Source organism: Pelophylax lessonae, assembly GCF_965119305.1.
Source record: "Pelophylax lessonae genome assembly, chromosome: 4".
NCBI lineage: Eukaryota > Metazoa > Chordata > Amphibia > Anura > Ranidae > Pelophylax > Pelophylax lessonae.
This window is the reverse complement of record NC_138771.1, coordinates 181,296,348-181,321,008: the sequence shown is the minus strand read 5'-3', so window position 1 is coordinate 181,321,008 and position 24,661 is coordinate 181,296,348. Positions and strand designations below refer to the sequence as shown.

General features: G+C 38.6%; 1 protein-coding gene across 1 annotated transcript in view; it reads right to left on the bottom strand.

Moving 5' to 3' along the window:
* The window catches only part of SEMA3D (semaphorin 3D), a 274,174-nt gene that overhangs the window by 126,239 nt on the left and 123,274 nt on the right, over positions 1-24,661 (bottom strand). The window contains exon 4 of the mRNA XM_082254711.1: positions 2,522-2,584. Within this exon, the coding sequence (XP_082110837.1) occupies positions 2,522-2,584 (63 nt within the window). The remainder of the gene's footprint in view (positions 1-2,521; positions 2,585-24,661) is intronic.

Here is a 24,661-nt window from a genome sequence, read left to right as displayed (position 1 = left end):
AAACCTTACTATAATGTATTACTGTATTATTATTGTGGGGTATCGAGATATCATTCAAACCAGTATACCATGATTATGAAAAAATTCCCCCAACTGGTGTAGTTACAGTTATGGGGCATTAGCTCTATGTCAGTTTACGGGTTTATTGTACATATACTGTACATGAACTGATAATTGCTGAATGCAAGTAGGATGGATACATTTTGTCGGTGTTGTTTTTGTATGAAAGTTCATCCCTTGTTCCATATGCCTCTGTGATGCTACAAAATGATTGAGAGGTGTAAAATAATCTCCACAATTATTGCAATACATTATATTCGTTTTAGTTTGTGAGATATAATAATACCATGCAAAAGGGAATATTTATAAAGCAGTGGGTGAGATATTCACAACATATTTAAAGTGATTCCAAAGGTTATTTTTTTAATAACAAACATGTCATACTTTCCTGCTTGGCGCAATGGTTTTGCACAGAGCAGCCCCGACCCTCCTTTTCTGGGATCCCCTGCCAACACTCCTGGCTTTGCTATAGGGGGATGGTGTCGGCTCCTTCCCCATGTATCCTTTGTCCCCACCCCTGCTCCAGTCTCACAGGATTTGATTGACTGCAGCAGAAGCAGACACCTCCCTCTGCAGCCTTCATGTCCAGTGAGGAGAGAGATAGCAGTGCTGATGCTCTCAGGCAGAGGGCTGGATCGAGATAAGACCCAGGTAAGTATTTTGGCAGGGGGGGAAGAGGGGGGGGGGGTAAGCTGACCATAGAAGGTTTTTGTAACCTTAATGCATTAGGGTAAAAAAAAAGTATTTTGTCTTTAAAATAACTTTAATGCAAGTGAATCTTCCTGGGACATGTGTTTTAAATTACAGAGAACAATTAACCACATGTGAATATTTGGTGATTGTCACTTTCATTCCCTTATAAATATTCCATAAAAATCGTTTTTCTTGAGTCTGTTATGGTTTATATAATCTGTCCTTATATTACCTTTTAAATGAAAAAAAGAAACACTATAAATGTACTGTATGTGCATGATATATTTATACATTTCTTCAAGAAAGTAGACAAATTCAGTCTTCCCTGTACAATGTAATATTACTTCAATTTACACTGATCACATTGCTTTATATAAACTATTTTACAGTTTAAATAATTAAAAATAACAATAAAATGTTGACATAAAAGTAAAAAAGACAATGCATACATTTAAGTATAATTGTATAAATACATTGCTGTTATACAATGTTATATATGCAACAAAATGAAATACCAAATATACAGGTACAGACTAGCACAAAAGGTACTGAGGTCCAGTCTTGATGAAAAGAATACAGTTTAAACAATAGCATTTGTTAGCCTAATACTATTTTGAAATAACATTACATACATGATAAAATACAAAATGTGATATCTTTTATCAATATTGATTTTTCCCTCCCAAACCCAATTTCATAAGAAACCTTATCATAAGTAAGGTACACCTCCGTGATAGCTAAATGAATACTATTATTTACAAGGTGAAATTTTTAAGGAGATTAGATACATTCTACTAGGTATGGGGTAATAAATAACTAATAAAGAAAGGTGTTTTATTAGGTAAAGAAAAAGTATTCAACTTTTTTGAGCTTTTGAGCCACATTTTAATATTGTATAACAAGTACTGCAGAGTACAGCCAGACTAATAGATCTATTCAGTGCAGCAAATATATAGTCATTTCATTTAATTTCTGATACGCCGCTCCTACCTAATGCACTTCATAAATCATTATTGCACTCTTGACACTCTTTTTGAATATTCCTACATGTTGGAATAAAATAGCACTCAAAAACTGTTAAAACCTTAATAATAATAAATATATTCAGCAACCACTGCTTGATCATAAAAGTCTGCAGCTGTAGAGACAGCCAAGTATTGAGCACCTGCTAAGGAAAAATTAAATTCCCAAGAAACTTAGGTGGGGACTATGTGGAGTAATATTTGTTACCATTCATCTTTAATTCCACAGCACCTTAGTTCTTTTTAGTTACTTAGCCAAAACCAGTTTTTATGACCTAATGAATTTTGGTTAACCAAGGCTATATCTTGAAAGTTCATATACCTTGCCTAAATAAGGCTCTCTATCCACTTAGTCAAAGGAACATATTTTTGTAATACTCCCCTGCATGTATCACTATCCAGCAGATTCAGGTAAACAAATTACTACTTCCTCTTAAAATAACATTTCTAGTATTTAAATATTTATTGACCTTATCCTATGATCGCTTTTTATCCCCATGTCCAATTTGTATTTATAGTAGTTGGCCTATTGGCTTTAAAATTGGCCTGAGTTTAGTATCAAGATAGTGCCCCAATAGACTTAAATGGGATTCACTGGTAAGTTTGAGTTTTTCACATTTCAAAATGGGATTCTATTCCTTCCCCTACCTTCCTCCCCCCTCCCAATATGATCCTGGACAGATTTACCCATCACCAATGAACATATTACAGTTAAATAGAGAATGAAAGAAATAAAGAAAACTCACATTTGAATCTTTTCCAGCAAGTCTGCAAAATTCCACTCTTTCTTTAGGTGCAGGCCAGTGAATCTAAAGTAGTAAAATGTGAAATGTCAGTATACCCAAACACATTAATATTGCCATTATTAGAATTAATTGTTCATTGGAAAAACTAAATCAATTTTGTTTTTTTGACGTATGTTGCTAGGCCTAGTTCTACTCCATAGTTTATACTTGAGAAAGTGGGATGCTGTCTAAAAGGACATGAGCAATGTCCGATCCATTTTAGGTCATGCAAACCTCTAGCCAGTGACATCAGCTGTGGTATGTGTTTATTATATACATTGCTGCTTTAGGACAGTGGTTCTCAGTATGCGGTTGATAATATCCATATTGTTATATATCATTTTTAGAACAGAATTAAACTTGCAACTGTTATAAATAAAGACTCCACTTTGAAAAAAGTACTGTAGAAATCAACTGCTTTCTTGGTCAGCCAAAATCATAGTGCATATTTTTGCACTAATGTATTAAACAATATTTGATAAGTTACTTTGATTTGTAAATAAAGAAAAAATATCCCTGTCTAGTTTTTATGTCCAGAATGTGTGTGTAAACAGGAAAGGGAAATGTAAAGGTCACCTTTGCTTATAAAATTTTTTTTACTACAATTAATATAGTTCCAAAGGCAGGACAATTCTTAGTTAAAATGATTTCCCTGCATTTAGGTAAAAAATGTCCCAATGGTTACATTGCCCCCTCACCTCCCTAAATACTTAGCCAAGTCCTTACTTGATCCAACGATGTACCTGAGGGCAGCAACCCTGCATCTGTTAATCAAATCCTTTGAGGAGGGAGCAGGGGGGCAGGGCCCAGCCATGCTGTGACCCATAGAAAGTGGTGCACTGAGAAAAAGGGGAGAGCACCGGTGGGGAACCGAGGACAGGAGGTTTGGGCTGAGAGTCACTTTAAGATTTCATTTTTAAGACTAGATTAGCGAGAGAAAATGTAACTGAAGGGTTAAGAAGGTAGAACCTTTGTCAATTTTTTTTTTTTTTTTTTACTGTCTGTGCACCAGCTGGGGATGATGTGTCTCTTTGGATCTGAAACTGAAGAAAAAAGCTAAGCATTTGTATTGTCACTAGAATGGGAAAAGAGGGGACATCTTCCAATGTGGACAGTTGTTCCAATGACAACTGCCTAAAGTAGATTTTCCTGGCTTTTGAGAGTCTACAGCAAAGGAAGAAAAGGAAAATCTCTTGAATAGATCACAGATGTAAAAAAAAAAAAAAAAAAAAAAAAACTGACAGGGGTTTTAACTATTCCCTTCCCTATCTATTGAAACAATAAAATACATTTGTTGGATTTAGATATACTTTAGAGTACATGAAGTTGCTGAGGCAATTTACATAAATACTAACCAATGTAAACCAAAATGATGCACTGCTATTTTATATTCATTTTTATTTTATTATCAGGATGTTGGTGTTAGTACCTGTTTTCCTGTCAATGTAATCTCACACCTGCATTCCTTAGGTATCATGGCAAAACAAGCATAATGGAAAACGATTTCTCTGTTTTTTAAAAGCAGTTGATTGATGTATGTCGTTATTTACATTCTATATTGTACATTAATCCTTTCATATTGTTTTTATAGTTCTTCTATTGCAACTTTCTGAAGAACATCTGTTTCCTGAATTATCTGTGCCAACGTCATGTTGTCGATCCAACCACACCATTATTAATACTAAGTCTAATGGTTTCATACTTGCACACAAATATATAGGATTTACTCAAAAACTCGTTGTTGCTAAAACGTAATGTGAATGTGGCATAGAAAGAATGCTTTGAAAGAAAATGTAAACAGAACAGCAATTCTATCGTCATATAATGAAACAATTTAAGCAATGCCAATAATCAGGCTAAACACGACAATATGGCTCATTTGAAAATGACCAGAATGTCAAATGTCTCTGAAAATATTTTTTAACTAGCTTGTCCTCTTGTAAGGTGTTAAAAAAGAAGTTGGCATCAGTGTTTACATTATTGTTCCCTTATACTGATTATAGAAGCCATTATGTTCAAGGTAATTACAAATGCAGCTATTTTCTTTGGTATACATGTGGTGCAGACATTCACTGTCAACTTAACCACTTGCCGACTGCCGCACGACTATCTACGTCAGCCCCTCACAGGCAAAGTGACGTAGGTCTACGTCGCTAGCCTGTGAGGGTCTAGGGAGCGAGCGCACGCCGCCAGAGGCGCGCTCCCGCTCCCGCGTGGTCACGGACACCCCCGCGCGTGTGACCGGCGGACCCAATGTCCGCCGGTCACTCTGCGATCGCCGCTGCAGAGGGAGAAAGTCAGGCAGCTTGTGTAAACAAGCCACCTGTCATTCCCCCCTGTGTAGAAACTGTGATCACACGGTTCTACTATGTAGAACCGTTGATCACTGTTTCTACAGCTCAACAGACAGCCAATCACAGTTAGAATCACGCCCCTAGGGACACACACAGCCCCTCCCTCTCAAATAAAGTTAATCCCTTCACTACCAGTGTAATTTTGAAGTAACAGTGCATATGTATAGCACAAAAGTGTCAAAAATGTCAGTCAAGGGTCCGATCTGTCCGCCGCAATGTCGCAGTACCGCAAAAAAAATCGCAGATCGCCGCCATTACGCGTTAAAAAAAAACAACAAAAATGACAAAAATCTTTCCCTTTGTTAGTAAACGTGATAACTTTTGCGCAAACCAATCAAAATACGCTTTTTGCGATTTTTTTTACCAAACATATGTAGCATAAAACAAATTGGCCGAAAATGTTAAAAAAAAATTGATTTTTACATTTTTTTGGGGGGAATTTCATATAAAAAAATGTGAAAAATATTGTTATTTTTGCAAAATTGACGCTCTTTTTTTGTTTATAGCGCATGATCAAAAAATCGCACAGGTGATCAAATACCACCAAAAGAAAGCTCTGTTTGTGGGAAAAAAAGGACGTCACATTCGTTTAGGTACAGCATCGCACGACCGCGCAATTGTCCGTTAAAATCACGCAGTGCTGAATCGCAAAATACCCCCTGGTCAGGAAGGGGGTAAAATCTTCCGGGGCTTAAGTGGTTAACAGGCAGCCACTTGTGTTACTACACACAGAATTCAGTTTTTTTTCTGTGGTATACATGCTTTGAATAGAGAAAGTGATTCTTATCTACAGTGCAACATCAGCTCTTTAACAAGCATTTTAAAGTTTCCAAGCATGGTGGAACATCTCTAAGTGGTCACCTTTCTACAGCATACACAAGTATGCAGAATTGTATCATAAAATGAGATCATGGTGGATCCCAGTGATGTGGGCTTGAGGAGAGGACAGGCAGCTGCCACTGCCATTTTTTTTTTTTTTTTTTTAATTAGCATTAACCTTGCTGCCTTTACCTGTTTATATCACTACAATTGTATATGCTCTAGTTCTATAAATCAGAGATCATGGAATATACAGTATATTTCTAATCAATATTTGACATCAGCAGTCCAGCTGACTCTAGCTCTAAACCCTTTAATTTCAGTTTTGATTCTGTTTGGCTTTTATTTTCCAGTATATGCTCTTTCCCCTCTCCTTCTGTCCCAGGTACATCCTGTCACACACTGATACACAGGGTGCCACTGGGACTTGAAGTGAGGAAAATGTCCATGAAGAGGACAGAAACAGCAATAAAAACTCAAATGAGATTCTAGGCAACATCATTCAACCTAGAAAGGGTTGTTTTATTTATTTATTATTTGTTACTATTGGAGTGATTATCTCACACTTAATGTCCTTGTGAGAGGGAGCTGGGAAGTGATGAGAAGTCTTTCCCATGGTGATAGCAGGTAGATAGCAGACAGATATTCAAACCATTCTATATAACTATTGAGTTTTAAAAATGAAGCACAGTAAGGATGTCAAAAGTTTAGTAGCCCACATCAACTATCAGTTAAGAGCAAACATAACAATAAGATTGATGAAAATGTTTGTGGGGGCTAATTTATGTATCCTGGCAGGTACATAGATAGCGTGCCTCTGTGGCATTCAGGGGCAAAGATACTCCTTTAAGCCCACAAGCTAATTTTTATCTCTGGGGCCCCCTACTTCTCTCTGGTGCTACTGCATAGATACTGTGTCTTCTTGAATTTCTCTTAACCCTGGATCCCTTGTTCTAGTCCATAACTCAGGTCCTAAGGTTGTGCCCAATCTAAACCTCCACTCCTCCAGAGTGACCTACAAGGTTGAATAAGCCCAGCCCTAGCTGCCCCCTACTTAGAAAGTGACCTGTACTCACAGCCTATGGCTGTGTTGTCCTCAGTTTCTTCTGTGAAAGCAAAAAGTGTGGAGAGCCCACACAAAATGGCCTACACCTTGTTTACTTTCAGCTCCTTTGTCATCAAGCACTCTTTCCATTGGTGGAGTGTACAATGCTAGGTAAACAGCCCTCAGGGTGGCCTTCCCTTTATTTATCCCATTCAGCCCCTTTCTCTTTGGTTGTGATCATGTATGTGGACCTATTAGGTCTGTGGATCAGATAGTTCCTGCTGTAATACTTCAACCACTTCAGGCAACTGGGCTAGTTTCCTCTCCCTGTATATGGGTAATTCTCACTCTTTAGTTCCTCCATCCTGAAGGTTACAGTTTAGTTGCTCCAAACAAATAGTTTCCTCAATGTCAGGGGACCTTGACCAAGTGTCTTGCTTTGGACCCTGTTGGACACCATCTAGGTTTTGCAGTGCCTTCACCTCTGGGAATAAGGAAGAATCCACTTTGCAACAAGGAAAGTTATCTGGACCCTGAATTTGATGATGCTGAGAGTATTAGCCTCCCTCTAACTGTCCTTCTTAAGTATGATGCCTTGGAAACTAGCTCTCATTAACCAGTAACCTATGCACTGAAGGTGAGGTTTGTGCATCTGAGTGCACGTCAGGTCCTATGTGGTCATCTCTGGAGGGCCGTGTGCCCCCCCTGGACTGTCAGTAGACAGGACACCATACCTTCTTGCTACAGGTACTCTCTGCTGGAGACAGAGTATGTCAGGAGAACTTTGAGGGACCTCTTAACCTTACAAGGTACAAGAACAGAACAAAGGCTGTTGCACCTGTTTTGGTGGGTTCTGGTTGATCAGCTTCCCACTGGTTCAGGTTTGGTATTCTCTTATTCCCTTCCATGTGGAGTCATTCCTGTATGGGATTTTTATACTTACCATAAAATTAATCTCCTGTAGCCTATTGAGGGACATAGGTCTGGCCCATTTATTTTGGGTTAAGCCCTTATTACTGCTATATTATAAAATTAAGACATGCTGGGTAGAGAAAGGGTTTTACCGGGGGCTAGCTTACAGTTTTTCTGCTTGCCATGTCCAATCCTCATGTAGACATAATTGTAAGCCCACTTTATCGAAATAGATTCAAAGAAATGGTATTTACAGTAAGCATACAAATCCCAATATTTTTTGAGACAAGCTGAGTTTAGAGTGCAAGTTTTTACAGCATATCACTAAGCCAGTAACAAACCTTAAAAGGTATACTAAAGAAGGTCATAGATGACCTTTTAACCTATCACTGAGTAATTTACAGTAAGTATAAAGTAAAGCATTTGTATTTCTTAGTAGACATTTCATGATAATCTATATGTATATATAGGCCATAAAGTTTTAACAATACATTTTAATTATAAATGCATAACACTGTACTATTTCATGTAAATGATTTCCCTTTTTGTGTACTTTTAGGTTCTTAATGGTATAGGAATTAGATGTATTTTTACTTTTCTGTAACTCCTTATGTACAGTATATGAGTGGTTTATAGGGTAAACTTGTTATGGTCAATGGCTGTAGTTGATTTGTTTTCATTACAGTATTCAGAAATGTTTTACGCTTAAGCCCCGTACACACATACTGATCGTCGGCCGAACGATCGGCCGTCTTTTGTCCAGTGCTGTCGTGTCTGTTGAAAACTGCAAAAGACTGCACACGAATTTTGTCGGACAACAACAGCCGACTGCAGAAGTGATGTCATGTGATGGTTAACTTTCCTTGTCTTTTTTCTTTTCTGAGCATGCCCAGTCTTGCTAATCTGCTGTCTGTCGGCCGAAATCTGTACTGACTGGTGAACAATCGGCCGTTCTGGTGTTGGTCAACAAAAATTTTAATGCCTGCACGACAGATTCTGTTCGGCCGAAAATGCGCTGTCGGCTGTCGGAAGCATCATACTAACAAGCCTATAATCGAATATTTACGGCCGACAATCGGTACGTGTGTATGGGGCTTTAGTCACTGCCATTTGCAAAGCAATAGGGGCCACTTAAGACCCTATTAACAATTACCATTTTTCCCCCCAATGGAATGCGTTATTTGCTTTTGCTTTAATTCTGTTCCTTTTCTAAAGTTTTATAGGTAAAGTTCAAGCCAGCATTAAAGAGGTTGTAAACCTCCAAAAAAAAAAAATTAAAAACATAAAAACCTGAAAGAGAAAGACATAATCAGCTAGTTTGCATCGCATACTAGCTCAATATGAAATACTTACCTTAGAATGAAGCCCACGCTGTTCCGCCCGCTCATTGCTGACACAGCCAACATGTTCACCCGTCTTCCTTCCGGGTTCGCGCTCTCCGGCCATCTGATTGGCCAGAGCAGAGATGACATCACTCCCGTACATGCGTGCAGGAGCCGCCGTTCACAGAACAGGGCTCTGAAGGAACGGCACAGGCAGCCATTCCTTCAGAGCGCAGGCACCAGTGATGTCACTGGCTGCATGCAAAGTAAATATCTCCTTAACAGTACATGTTTAGAAGATATGTACGCTACCTATAGGTAAGCCTTATTATAGGCTTACCTATAGGTACAAGTTACAGAAGAAGCTTTATATCCTCTTTAAACATTTACTATAACAGACAGCCAAAGTTAACATATCGTCACATTAGGGCCTCATGCACACTGGATGTTATCAAAACGTCAGTAGAAAGTTGTAGCTGTAGAGAGTAAGAGTAGGAGTTTTTCAGCTTTTTTGCAGTAGTGTTTTTCAGCGTTTTGTTTAGCTTTTTTCAACTGTACTGTTTTTTAGCTTTTTTTAGCAAAAGCCTATGGTTTAAGAATGTTGATAAATGATGTTGGTCAGGAGTGTTTCTTTTTAGATGTCTGATTTGCCATGGGCTTTAAGACATAAAACTCCTATGTTTGTTGAATTTTGGTTTACCCCCAGAAGATTTTCTTCATGCGTACATTCATTATCTATGGATGTTATTGAATGAAAATGTTCTTTGTGGGCCGCAATTTTACTATACATTGGCAGGTTCCCTCTGTTAGATTTGCACAAATGAATTGACATACAGTATGCCACATAAAGCTGTTAGCTGTCTAGCATTTTTATAATGTCAATTGAAAAACTTAGCTGTAGCAAAATAATTAGCAGTAAAACTTAATTGGCAGCTTGTATCAGAACACATTGAGATAACAAACAAGTGGTATATTCATTGCAATGGGAACCATGTCTGCGTAATCACTGCTGAGTGATTTCAATTAAATTACATGTAGTTTAAGTAATTTGATCTAGAAAATAGGTTGCTGCCAAAGACCACACACTGGTCAAATGAAGAGAATTTATATATTAAGACAGAAAACATAGTGCTGGAAGTAAAACAAAAATATATACAGTTTTTTAAAATATTTCAACTAATTCATTAACATATTAAGAATAATATTGTCCATGAATTAAACATAACAGGAAAAGAAATCAAATTATTTTAATTGAAATGATGCGTTTAGCTAATCGAGCAGAATACAGTTATGATCACCTAAGCAGAGTCATAGACAGGCTGATGGCTCTCTAAGGATAACAGGCAAAGAATCATGCCCATCTTCTATTGGACGGCTTGAGCTCAGGCAGCAACTGAAATATTCTTGCCTAAATCAGGTGCTGTATAAATGCAGTGTATGCCCATTAACAGTCAAATTACCTTTTTCTCTATAGTAAAAGGGATGACAGGGACCAATTAAGCATATATTTCCCAACTAGTTGAAAAATAAATGTGTGTCAGAAGAAAAAATATTTTATTGTTTTAGATCATTTTTTTTAGGGAAAAAAGTTACAGAAGCCAATTTTCTGGTAAAACAAATTCCTTTTTACTAGCTTTTCTTTTTTTTTTTTTTTTGCATGTGCAATATAGCATACACTTCCTATATCTGTAAGATGCAAAGAGATTTGTATCAAGGTGGTGTAACACCATTGCACAGGTACTGGTTCACTACCTCCTGGCTGAAGAAGGCTGATATCAGTAGCAGAAAAAATGCTTCTCCCAAGATAGCACTAGTTTCTGAAGATTGGTAAATGAGAGCATAGATCTTTGTCACATGCATAAGTCTGCCATAATGCTTGCACCTTTGCAAAAGCTGCCAATTCTCCCTATGCTACAGTTGTGTTTGAATACTTGAATTCTGTATATCATTTCCAAAGACTAGGTAGTGTATGGAAACCATTATACTTTTTTTTTCTGTATGCAGCTTAAACTGGTTTCAGCTCTGTACAAATGTGATTTACTGTTTGTCTAATAAATAGTTTAGATCTTTTTTTTTTTTACTGTGCGTCAGAGTCCTTCAGCTAATGCTTGATGTCCATTAAAGATAATTCATCTTTGTTGCAAAACCCCATTTATAATGAAAAATGGTCTAGGGGGTTTAGAAATATGACCATTATCTCATCTACCAGCACTGGCTTCTGTGCAATATTGTAGGTTTACGTTGCCAAATGCATATTACCTTTTACTTTGTATACATGGATCTGAAAACTAAGCTAAGAAAACACACCGTTTATACTTTCTTACTATGGTAAGGACTTTAAAAAGCATTTCTTCTTAAAATGTAATATTCTTCAGAATCAAATATAAGCCTGTTTATGTAGTTTCGCTCAATATAGCATTATATTAGCTTTTAGCTTTGTATAGTTTTACTTTTAGGTTGCTTTACTGTCCCAATGAGAGAATAATGAAACTGTAGCTAGCGGGGCATAACAAAAGGATTTATTTTATTGGATTCATTCAGTAGAGCTATGCCAAGAGCAATGAGGATATGTAAAGTGCAGCAATCTATAGAAACCAATTAGATTTCACAATTCTGCTGAAGGTCATTTAAGAGATGGTTGTTGATTAGCTGTTAGGGTTATTGCATTTTGTATACCTCACATTCAGTATCATAAAAAAATCAAGTGAGTCTTCTGCTTTCAAGGATCAAGCTGCCATTAAATTATCCTCACTGAATTTAAACAATATGAACCAGCTGAGGATTATTGCTGATGTCATGTCATTAGTTTGCAGCCCTGTCTTTGGATTTGTTGTGGGGTGATGAGTGGGACAGCTCCCTGAGGCCGACACCTAATACCCCATAGACCGGAGGATCACAATGGGGCTTTGAGCAGAACTCATATGTGCAATTTGCAATCACAAGATTTCAGCTCACGTGGCCAAAATTCCTAGGTGTGTGGAGGTGGAAGCCCCTGACAAAAGGGGAGAGGACCCAGCCCTACCTGACATAGCTGAGTTAAGCTGGATACACACTATTCAACTTTTGTGGTTAGATTTCCTTCAGATTTACCTTTTCTATGTAGTGCAAGGGCCTGCCTGATTGCATACAAATTGAAAGTGTTTAGGTTTGACCTCATATTATATGGTTTTGGTAAGTCTAAAGGAAAAAGTCTTCAGAAAATCTTATAGTGTGTATGGCCCATAAGACTCGGATGCAACAGACCCTTTACCTATAGAGGTACAATGTTCCGTATTGCAGGCACTGGTTTCCTCAGAAGATACTAAGTGGACACCCTACAGAACCATTAGGAGAGCATGGGTGGGGATCTTCTGTAGCAGCCAGACTGCCCCTCTGTGTCTATGTGCAGACAGGTTGCACCTCAGTATAAGTAATGCAACTAGGCCCAAAGTGTGAGGCAAGGTATCATGTACTTACAAACCCAGGCAGTTGGTGCTGATGAGTGTCACCTGGTTGGAGGTGACCTTATCACTCTAGGTGGACAGTGGGAACAGTCTGGATTATGGAGTTTCATGTGGTGCTTGAAAGCAAGAGCATTAGTAGGACAACTCTTTATCTGTGCTGAGCACCAGAAAAGAGAGCTAAAGGTGTGCATGACAATCCACACAGCAGATGGCATCAGTAATCAATCCATCTGCATTACCTTTGCTGTGGTAAAACTGGTAGTGGTGGGGCATTTATATGAAAGGCACTCAACTGTGAAAATAGTGAGATAGCCTTTGGTGTTGAACCGTCTTATTTACAAAGTGAGTGTTCAGAAACAGGGTCATGCTCTTAGCTATCTGATGGCTTTGGATCAAGAATGTGCTCTGCAGCTAACCTTTACAGTACACTCAGGTTTTTAAAGTACCATAATGCGGAACACAGTGCCTGAAGACACTATTTTCTAGACTAGCCCCACATGTCCAATAAAGCAGGGTCCGGGTATGACACTTCAAAGTCAGGCTGAGGAAAGGTCAATCCAGATAGTTTCTATGCATGCCATGCAGCAAGGAATTACATCTGAAGTCAATGGTAGAAGAAATTCACAAACAAAACACAACAGAAGAAGGCTAGAAAATACAGGTTTGATTTAAAGATTATCAGAGCTCAAAGAAAATATATCAGAAAAAAATAGGCATTCTGGTTGGGGGTGGGGGGGTTATTCTGGGGACTGGTTTACAATTCTTCTATTTGTGAGCGTCCAAAACATGGCTGTATCTGATTTCCTGTCTCCCTCACTACTCAAAAAATACAAAAATATATGTATTCTTTCTCTCAAAACATTTTTCAAACTGTGTTATTAATGAGTTTATCTGTGAGTTATAAGAATGCTTATAGATTTTACTGGGAGGTCAGACATGCAGAAACGATCTATCTACCTTATTCAAATCAAATGGGTGAGCATGTTGCCTATTGTACAGGAAGGGGAAATGCCAGGTAGACATCCTTGCTTCCAGCCTAATCCTTTGGAAAGCTTAGAAGTTGCAACTAAAGTTGCCAATAACTCATTCCATAAAAACAGCTGCCAAAAACATCAGTTCTGCTGTAGACTATGAGCTTTCTTTCTGTCTATATGCTCTTCTGGGCAATGCTGATGAGAAGCATATGCAAACAGCATCCCATAGAAAAGTAACTTTACCCAAATAATGAAACAGCAACAAATTTAAACTGGAAAAAGCAAGGCTACTGCTTTATTAACAAATGCCACTCGCATAAGCCATATAAACATTGACAATATAAAATACTATGCCTGTACACCTAACAATCTCACAATAACCTAAATGCTTTTCATTATTATAAGTGCTGGATAGGTATTCACCTACCACAACAACCCACGGATGGGCATAGAGTTGAAAAAACAGTACAAACACTGACCTAGCAACAAACACCAAAAAGTTGTGACAAACAAATAAAATAGGAGCAGGTGAAGTCTTTGGTTGGCATACCCTAGCACTAAATTAAATAGACTGACAAGTCCAGCTCCATGTCACACAACCTGAAAAGGCTAATTTTAACCTAAACATCTTGTAGATGCAAAATCTGTACAACCATTATAGTGTCCTACGCCCAGCAGCCAAGGCTCACTTCTACTAATGCCCAAAAGGGGCCATTCCTAGTGTGCACTTTTATAGTCCTCAATGTACAAAGCAGGGCAAGAAATAATCTTTACACAATAACACATCAAATATAAATAAAATAGAAAACATGTAAACAAAAATGTATAAAACATTAACAACATGTATAAAACAACAACAAAATATATAAAACTACACACACAATTTTACAACTGTAAAATTTAGAGATAATGGGCACAAGTCCCATTTGATTAACAATTAATTAAAGACAAGAACAAAAATGTCATTTCTGCTTCTGTAAAGAATATCACCTATTCCATTAGTTTCTAATGTATACATATAAAAATCATCCTGCCATGTTATGTCATGATGTCAAAAGCCACACTGTCAAAAGGTGAAACAATCCAGAAACATTCTGTATTCCTGATGGGTTTCACATTTCACATTAGATGAAAACACATACAGTGTTTAAAGCAATGTGCCAAATTTAACAGAAAAAAAACGTATAATAAATTTAATGCCATCACAACAATATAAATAGTTAAACCAAATGGGATTAAAGGATTTTCACAGGTACTTCATAGTTCTTATTTTATATGAAAGCTCTGAAGCATGCTTATCATATACAGTCTTCAGATATAGGAATCAATCTAATCAGTATATGGTTCCATTTATGATGTCGATTATATTGAGAACAGTTTCATGTAGACAATATAGATATAGAATAAAGCATTCATGTTTTTAAATGAGATTTTCCACTAGGATCCCATAGATTTTTGAGTAATCTGCATCTGAATAATATGTCAGTATTTTATAGTAGACTTACTTAAAATGAATTTAGATTTATAAAGAATAGTAAATCACAAAATAAATGTTAGTAACCCTGAAAGCACATCACGGACTCATCTTCTGGGGAGGAATTAAACATTTGGTCTGCTGGTTATAGTAAATGCCAAATTGGGTTTGTTCCTGTATAGTTTGATCAAAATAATTTGAATTATCCCACCACAGTGACAAAATCTTACTATTTCCAAAGCTTGTTTCTATCTTTGGCAGAGGTTCTATAAACAGGAACTAGCAGAAGTGGTTTTAACCACTTCCCGCCCGCCCTATAGCAGATTGACGGCGGGAACGTGGTTGTATTATCCTGACCGGACGTCATATAACGGCGGCAGGATAATACAGCTCTGCGCACCCCCCGGGGGCCCCCCATTGCCCTCCCCATCAGTGCTGCCCGCCAGTGCCCTCCCTTTCAGTGCTGCCCACCAGTGCCCATCATTGCCATCTTTCAGTGTCGCCCTCCAGTGCCCATTATTGCCCACCAGTGCCGCCTATCAGTGCCCATTAGTGCCCATCAGTGCCGCCCGTCAGTGCCGATCAGTGCCACCTATCAGTGCCCATCAGTGCCCACCAGTGCTGCCTATCAGTGCCCATTAGTGCCCATCAGTTCCACCTATCAGTGCCCGTCAGTGCCACCTATCAGTGCCCATCAATGCCGTCTATCAGTGCCCAGCAGTGCCGCCTATCAGTGCCCACCAATGCTGCATATCTGAGCTATCCTATCAGTGCCACATATCAGTTTCTATCAGTGCCGCCTATCAGTGCCACCCCATCAGTGCCACCCCATCAGTGCCTCCTCATCAGTACATGTCAGTGCAGTCTCATAAGTGCAGGAAAAAACATATTTATTTACAAAATTGTATAACATAAACAAAAAAAATTTTTTTTTTTTTTTTTTTTCAAACTTTTCAGTTTTTTTTTTTATTTGTTTAGCAAAAAGGAAAAAACCCAGAGGTGATCAAATACCACCAAAACAAATCTCTATTTGTGACATAAATTTGGTGTAGGTACAGGGTTGCATGACCGTGCAATTGTCATTCAAAATGCAACAGCGCTAAAAGGGGAAAATTGGCCTGGGCAGGAAGGGGGTGAAAGTGCCCTGTATTGAAGTGGTTAAACAGAAGCTTAAAGCGGTTGTATCCCGCTTTTTGACACTTTTACCTACAGGTAAGCCTATAATAAGGCTTACCTGTAGGTACAAATTATATCTCCTAAACTGGCACGGTTTAGGAGATATTTACAGTGCATGCAGCCGCTCGCGCGAGCGGCGCATGCGCTCTGAAGGTCCGGGGGGACCTTCAATTAACTTGCCGGGAGCTTGCCGGAAAAATCACTCCTGCGTGCATGCGCGGGAGTGACGTCATCGCGGCTCCGGCCAATCAGCGCGCTGGAGCCGTCTCTTCCGGCCAATCAGCGCGCCGGAACCGCCGAACCCGGAAGAGACGACGAGGGATCATGGCAGCGCCCGCATCGATGTCCAGGGGTCCGTGTCGGGGCTTCGTTTTAAGGTAAGTTAAACATAATGGGCTAGTATGCGATGAATACTAGCTCATTATGCCTTTGTCTTGCAGGTTTTTTTTCATAGGGTTTACAACCGCTTTAACATCTGTCATGGCAATTGGTGGGGTGGACATAGTGGAAATCCCTAGCAACGAATCCAAAGCCCTTACCCCCTTACCCCTTCATACCTAAAACAAATCTAAATGCCTAAGCACAATTTTGCAAGTTTAACATGTGTTAGTAAAACTGTGCATGTTGTCACAACTACTTAGTTTATCCAGGTGGATTATACCTTGTTTTTTTCAGGACAAATTGGGCTTCATTTTGGTGGTAAATGGTAATAGGTATCTCCTGATTTTTGTTTTTATTATCAAAGAAAACTGGCCCAAAATAGTAAAAAATAAAATATATATTTTTTAATGTAGCTGTATATTTCTTGCTAATTTCATAGTTTACCATTTTGCATTTTTTTTTATCCTGCCTAAAACACACTGACATTTATGCTAATTAACCACTTAAGGACCAAGCCTATTTCTGACACCTGGTGTTTACAAGTTAAAATCAGAAATTTTTGCTAGAAAAGTACTTAGAACACCCAAACATTATATATTTTGTTTTTAGAAGAGACCCTAGAGAATAAAATGGAGATCGTTGCAATACTCTAATAAAAATCATTTCAATAAAAATTGTGCACGCTCCTGGAATGGCGACAAACTTCGGTACTTAAAAATCTCCATAGGCGGTGCTTTACAAATTTTTACAGGTTACCAGATTAGAGTTACAGAGAAGGTCTAGTGCTAAAATTATTGCTATCACTCTAACGATCACAGCGAAACCTAACATGCATGGTTTAAACCCCATTTACATATATGGGCGCAACTTGCGTATGCATTCGCTTCTACGTGTGAACTCGTAGGGACAGAGTGCCTTACATTTTCTTTTCTCTTTTATTTTACTTTTTATTTTTTTTGTTTTATACTGTTTTTTTTTTTTTAATCACTTTTATTCCTAACACAAGAAATGTAAATATCCCTTGTCATAGAAATAAGCAGGACAGGGACTCTTTAATGTGAGATCTGGGGTCAAAAAGACTTTTTAAGGTCGAGGGCAGGAGTGACATATGAAGTTGCTTCGGTCCTCCAAGGGCATAGAGTCGAGTGGGGGCCATCTTGCCCTCACTCGGCTTCCTGCCCATCTGTACCCGGGATTGGATCATTTCTGCCATTGCCGATCTCTCCTGTAAGCGGAGGAAACATCTGGGAAGCGGCGAGAGGGGAGTGGGCACCTTTCTCACCACCCATAAAAGTAATCCCGTGGTGAATCTGCCACTGGGACCACTTTAATGGTAAAGTGGACTGCCTGCTGTGTAAAAATATACCCGGGTATGGCAACTATCTGCTGCCATAATACCAGTATTCAATGTCAGAGTAGCGACATAAATACACAGTGGGTGGTTCGGAAGTGGTTAAAAAAAATGTTTTTAATTCTACCCAAAATATGCTGACCAAGACCTTGACCCTTACACTAACCCTGGCAACCCTGATCTTGTTATTTTTTTCTTTCTTTTTTTTTTACACACTTTAGTTTGTTAACATTTTCCTCTCCTGCAAGGAGAGAAAGATACAATGTATCTTCCCCTTCATTCAGAAAATAAAATAAACATAGGGGCGGGCTCAAAGTCAATCAGAGGCTATTACAGTGATCAGGTGGCAAGAAACTGATAGTCACGGGTCCCAATCGTTAGCACGAGAACCCAGTCTCTGTGCTGGGAGTGCGCTGTGCAACACACTCCCAGCACAAAGGGAGATACGCATATATGCGGCCCCATGGAAATAAGCCCACTTCCGTAAGGCCACATATATATGTTACATCGCTGGAAAGGGGTTAAACAATCTAACAGGGGACTAAACACTGTGGGTTCTACCAAAAACAGAATAATCGATTGAGTGACCTTGACCCTAAAGTAAGTATACAATAAGGCTGATTTACTAAAGGAGTAGAGAATATTCACTTCACACAATAAACGTGTTTAAATCAGTGTTTCTCAACCTTTTTTCAGTCGAGGAACACCCCCAAATTATGGGCAGTCTCGAGGCACCCTTAAAAATTATGGACAGTCTTGAGGCATCCCATCCTAAAATGTAAAAACTATTCTAATAGTTTTATATAATGCAGCAACATACACACATGTAGGACGCCCAATGTTAGAGATACAAGTTGGTACTGACTAGTATCCAATGTTTCTGGAGGGTCAAACTAGCATGCTACGCAGGCAACTGACATCCTCCTTATCAACTGATGATGTCATTCGTCATTAGCAGGTTGGCAGCTAGAGAGTCGTAATGGTGCACAATGAAAACCTGTGACTTTGTGTAACTAAAAGGCAGGCTTCATCCACCTGCTGCCTTGTATACAATTTTTGGGGCATTTTGCTGAGGCACCCCTGAGGAAACCTCAAGGGACACCAGGGTGCCTGGGCACTCTGTTTGAAAAAGGCTGGTTTAAATAATCACTTCAATTACATAGGTGTGTGCTGATGTAAACAGAACTTTTCTTTTTACATGATTAAAAAATTGAAGTGAATATTCACACAATTTATTGCGCTAAGGTTCTCATAGTATAGTGTACAGTATATAGAACCAAAAAATAAATTAAAAATTGCAGCTTACCGGTCTTTATAATGTATGTGGTGGCTACATTTCTTTCATTTTTCAGGCTTTTTTTCCCCTTTACTTTTACCTGTTGATTCTCACAGTAACACACTATCCTAATCTGACAATGCTCACTCACTGTACATCCATGGAGGAACCGTGTTGCTGCTACTCTCTTTGCCCCTCCTCATCTCAAAAGAAACAGATGTTCTGGAGTTTACAGAAGATCACTGGGAAGGCTGATAAACATGGGTTGAACTTTCAGCATGGTGCACAGAGTATTGTAAGAACACTGTACTTGAAGAAAATACCCTAACGTAAAAAAGGAAAACTAATGCAGCAACCACTTCCAATTACAGGCAAGCTGCAAAAGATAAAAAAATGTTCAGCGGAATTATCCTTTAGGTTTTAATGTTTGTCCTCATAGCCAAAGTTTTAGGTCATCTTTAGAAACAGATATTTATGAAAGCATTTGCTGAACCACCTTAAAGCAATAAACTCCATTGTGTTAATACAGAAAGGATTATTAGGTACAAATAAAACATAGCACTGGGGGTTTACTTAGGTCCAGATATAGAACAACTGAAAATAGCTGGAAGCAGATGTCCTGGCCGTGCTGCATACAGATGACATTAGTTCTCCCCAGCAGAACACTATAATAGAACATATTTCTAAATACTATTTCAGGGCAAAAGAATATCCGATTAACTGAACTGACAGACTGGTATTTACCACGAGGAGATGAGCAAAATGTTTGTCCTCAGTGTTATTTCTTACTTTTTTATAGACAGTTTGTAATTGACCGGGTGTACAGAGGGTGTATTAAATAAAACAAAATACTACATATATTAGCATTTTGCAAGGCATTTTTTTTTTCTTTATGATCACCTAGCCAAACAGACCTTTTTGGCATAATATTAATGTCTGCACAGTGTAACACAGTTTTTATTGGTAAAAGATTGAAAAGAAGAAATCACGAGACTTGGAATTCAGAATTTGCTTTGCCGTGGTTAACAGTTTAGGTTCAGAGATCAGGTTCCTTAGTGAGTGAGGTAATTATTTAACATGGGACTTGTGATTGTGGCACATTGGGTAATTCACTAAAGGTTAGGCTGGTAAATAAAGCGAACATGTGTTAGCTTTAAATGCCCAATTATATGCAAGGGAACTCACAAATAGGATTTTTTTCTAGCACATGACTGGGTTTTCAAAGTGGACACAATTTTACCTTATTCAATACCATTCGTATTGCAAAGTGAACATTTACTTTACTAAATGAACAGAATATACCCCTATTAGCGCTGACCAATTATCCGATGTGGTGGCTTCATTCGTTTTTCTCTATAAGGCTTTTTTCCTTCATTTTTAGCTGTTCATCTGGCCAGTATGTCTGTTATTTTTCAGCTTTCTTTAACAGAGTTGACACAAACAATTTAACACTGATAGTGTGCTACAATGATCAGCTTTTATTCATCTATGTAAAGGGTTTATCCCAAAAGGAAAGAAAGCTGTTGCTGTAACTGTTTCAAATGTGTAGGCTGGAGTTTGGTTTGAGATACCCACCATCTACCTAAACTGCTAACCAACCCCTGCCCCCTGACACGAAAATGCCCAAGCGTGACATCTTACACTTAGAGCTGGGCCTGCAACCACTGAAGTCCATTAGCCACTGCTGCTCGAACCGGGGAAAGCATGCTCTGAAGGTCACCCATCTCCTTTTCAGATGTTAGAAGGACAGAAAGAGAAAGAAGCTTCTTCTCTGCTGTACCAGCTCTGACTGACGCTAAAGAGAAGGTCCAACCCAGAATCACCCCACTGAGGCCACATCCTGCCACACCCTTGCTTCCTCAAATCAAGCAGGATTATTTGAATTTAAATAAAAGCTAACTTCAACACTTTTAATTCAGCCTGCCCCGCAAACCTGGTCATGTCAGGCCTTCCACCTATGCTGCTCATCTAGCTCCAGGCCTTGTTCTTTTCTGACATCTTTTCAGGTTCCTAAAATGTAGAAGTTGTAGTTTTGGTCCTTAGAAAAGGAATTTTCTTTATAAATCATTAATCTTCAAAGCTGCAGTTGTAAGAGTTTCCATAAAGGCCAGTTTTCTAAAGTCTTTTTATGGCTACAGGTTGAAAGAAAATAGTTTACAAAGAATATGGCCACCCAGAGATAGTATTTAAATAATCTTTAGACAGTTCAACAATCTTGAAAATAGTGAATTTCAACAAATAATAGAAAAGGTTATATTGCTGATTTTTGTGCAAGATGAGAGTAATACTTTGACAGCAGACAGCAGAACGGAGTGTAGATAGTGAGGGAAAGCAGACAAACAGGGACTGAAAGAATAGTGAAACTTTAAAAAGAGAATTGTGTATTCTACACGTCTTATACATTGTACATTGTACACCATTTTTAATATTCTTTTATTTATCAGGTTTATTTTATAAAACATAAAACTGAGTAGCTTTTTGTCTGTAACATACTGTAGCTATGATAAATATTTCACAGATGAGAACCTTCTGTGCTCTTAACTATTGAGTATGAAGTGGATTCGCAAATACACAAACGGGACTATTATATTTAATAGACACTATTTTAGCACTTCTGTTGAAAATGTTATAGAGAGAGAAATTTATCAAAACTGGAGTAGCTAGGATCTGGAACAGCTGTGTATGGCAACCAATCAGCTTCTGCCTTTCGTTTTCAAAGCTTAAAGGGTAACTCAAGTTTCATGGGGGAAAAAATAGCAAATAAAGAAAAAACAATATAGCATTATATTATACATTGCGACACAAATCATATTGTAATTAAATGTTATTAAAAATTACCTTTCTTTTTAAAACTGCAGCTGTTGTAATTTTCTGAAATTGCAGTGCAATATGGCTACCTGGAGCTGTTCTGTACACAGAATGTGTACTGACCACACCCCAGAAACAAAATTTCCTGCTTGTGTGATTGGCTCACCAATTTTACCAGAAGTCTGCCTAAGATACAAGTCAGATTTCTGGCATTCCCTGCAACAAAAATGGCATTTTTGTTGGGATACTCCCAATAGGAACATGTCTAAAGGGATGCAGGCCAAGCAGATTTCCTCATTAGAGCCCTGCAGCAGATACAGCTGATAGATCATTATGAAACCACTCCTATTTGACCCACTAAGCACAGAGACACAGAGGAACAAACAATGATTTCTTCAGAACAATAAAAGGTAGGAATCTGCAACGAATGTTGTTAAAATCCTTGTAATGTACATAGATCACCCAGAGGGAATGTTTTTTTCTCAAAAAAAGTGGAGTTACGCTTTAAAGTGGAACTTTAACCATACCCAACTTGATAAAAAAATAATGTTCTTTAGCAAAAAACATGCTTTCCACATTAATAATTATGCAACCAAAATGAGTGTGTGCTGTAAATTGCCTCCAGCATTTTCTCTTGCTGGAGGCTGCCATTTTGCTGAAGCCCAGAGCCCCTGAACAGCAGTAAATTATAAAGCGGAACTATACACGTCAAGTTAACAGTTTCAAAAAACAGTTACTGTACATTCCTGCAATGCTAGGATTGCGAACTGTCATATTTGCTGGTGTCATAACTGATCACTATGCACAGCTACTCTAAATGCTGCCTTCTTCAGTTATGATAAATTCCCCCCTATGCGTTTAGCACAAAGTGTGTTTTGCAAGAAGATACACCAGATGTGTAAGGTTTATAAGGCCTCTTGCACAGGATACTCCTGTTTGAGCATCTACTTTTTCAGACTTTCTTTTTTTTTTGCATGTATGTCTGTATTTGTTCTGCACAGTATGTAAATGAGTACTTGCGCACATTTGTGCGCAATTGTGCATATTTTCACGCATAAGGCGTAAATTACTGACCAAAAATGCAGGTTTTTCTATTTATTTATTTTTTTACTGAAGAATGCACAGCGCTTGCTTACATGCCTGCATGCATTGACACATTACAGTTAATGGGCTGTATTTTAGCTCAGTAAAAAAAAAAAAAAAAGCTGTACTGAGCTTTTTCAAGCTGAAGTATGCAAGAGGCCTTATACTGTATATGTTCACCGAAGAGTTTGTTAAGCGTATTTGTACTGTTATATTCCATAATATTATTTGTGGTAGATTTTCATAACACTGCATTAGTTTTAGTTATATTAATGCTGTAATTTAATTTGTAGTAGTTGGCATTGGCAGGTATAGTTACAATTTTAGCTTGAGAAGAGTTAGTATTGTAGAGCTTGGATTCATTACAGACAATTTACTAAAGAAAAATATCAAATGCAGGCATAAATGCCCTTGGCCTGCATGAGCACATGGTTCTACACATGCACAGCTGTCATGATGGCTGAAATTAGCGGATCATACACTAATGTTCAATGCATTTGGCGCAGTGCCCATTGAACATCCAAAAAATGCTGCTTTTGTGCCTTCTGTTTGGATAAAGTGCACTTAGAAATGTGTGGTGTGTGTCAACATTTTACCATTAAAGTAATATTAAGCCTGGGTTCACACTATTGCGAACACAGACATCGCTTGTGATTCGCACCGCATTGCTGTGCCGATCACATGCAATGTCTGTGCGATGTAAATTCAGCCATGCAGTTTGTATGGCTGAACTCGCATTCCATTTGCATGAAAATTCTGCAGCAACCTTTTTGCTTAGCACTGGAACACCTATGTGAACACCCATGCTATCCGATTCCTGTCTGAATACACAGTTCGCACTGCGATCAGCAAACTGATCTGGGGGGTGTCATTAACTTTGTATTGACAACCGCAGTGATTCGTAGAGGGCAGTTTGAACTGCTCCAGGGGAAGATACAATGCAGGAACCTGCACTAGAATCATGCTGGTTCCCACATCGCAGTAGCGTGAACCCAGGCTAAAGGGTTTTTTTTTGTTTTAAAACAAACATGTTAAACTTACCTGCTCTGTGCATTGGTTTTGCAAAGAGCAGCCACGATCCTCCACTTTTCGGGTCCCCTGCTGGTGCTCTGGGCACCTCCCCCCCACCTCCCACCAGGTGCACCATCGCAAGCAGCTTGCTATGGGGGCACTCAGGCATGCTCACTCCTGATCCCTGCTCTGTGTGTCCATAAGACACACCGAGCAGAGCTCTGGCCCGCCCCCCACTCTCTTGTCATTGGCTTTGATTGACAGCAGTGGGAGCCAATGGCTCCTGCTGTTGTATCTGAGCCAATGAGAAACGAGATAGCTGAGGGAGCCTCAGCTCTCGTGAAAATCGCCGGATCAAGTTTAGGTATGTATTTAGAGGGGGCTGTGGGGGAAGCTGCATGCAAAAGGTTTATTTTTACCTTACTGCATAGAATGCAGTATGGTAAAAAACCTTCTGCCTTTATAACCACTTAAAAAAACAAAACAAAAAAAAAACCTGCAATCTTTTTCAGACACGCCGTGGCCTAGCCAACATGCATTTAGACACTGGAGCTTACGTTCCATAGCATAGTATCCTATGTAAGTATTCTAGTTGGAGCTTATAGTCAATATCAAATCATATTTGTTGTCAATTCAGTGAATGTTCTCTGAAGCTTATGCACAGGTTTCTGT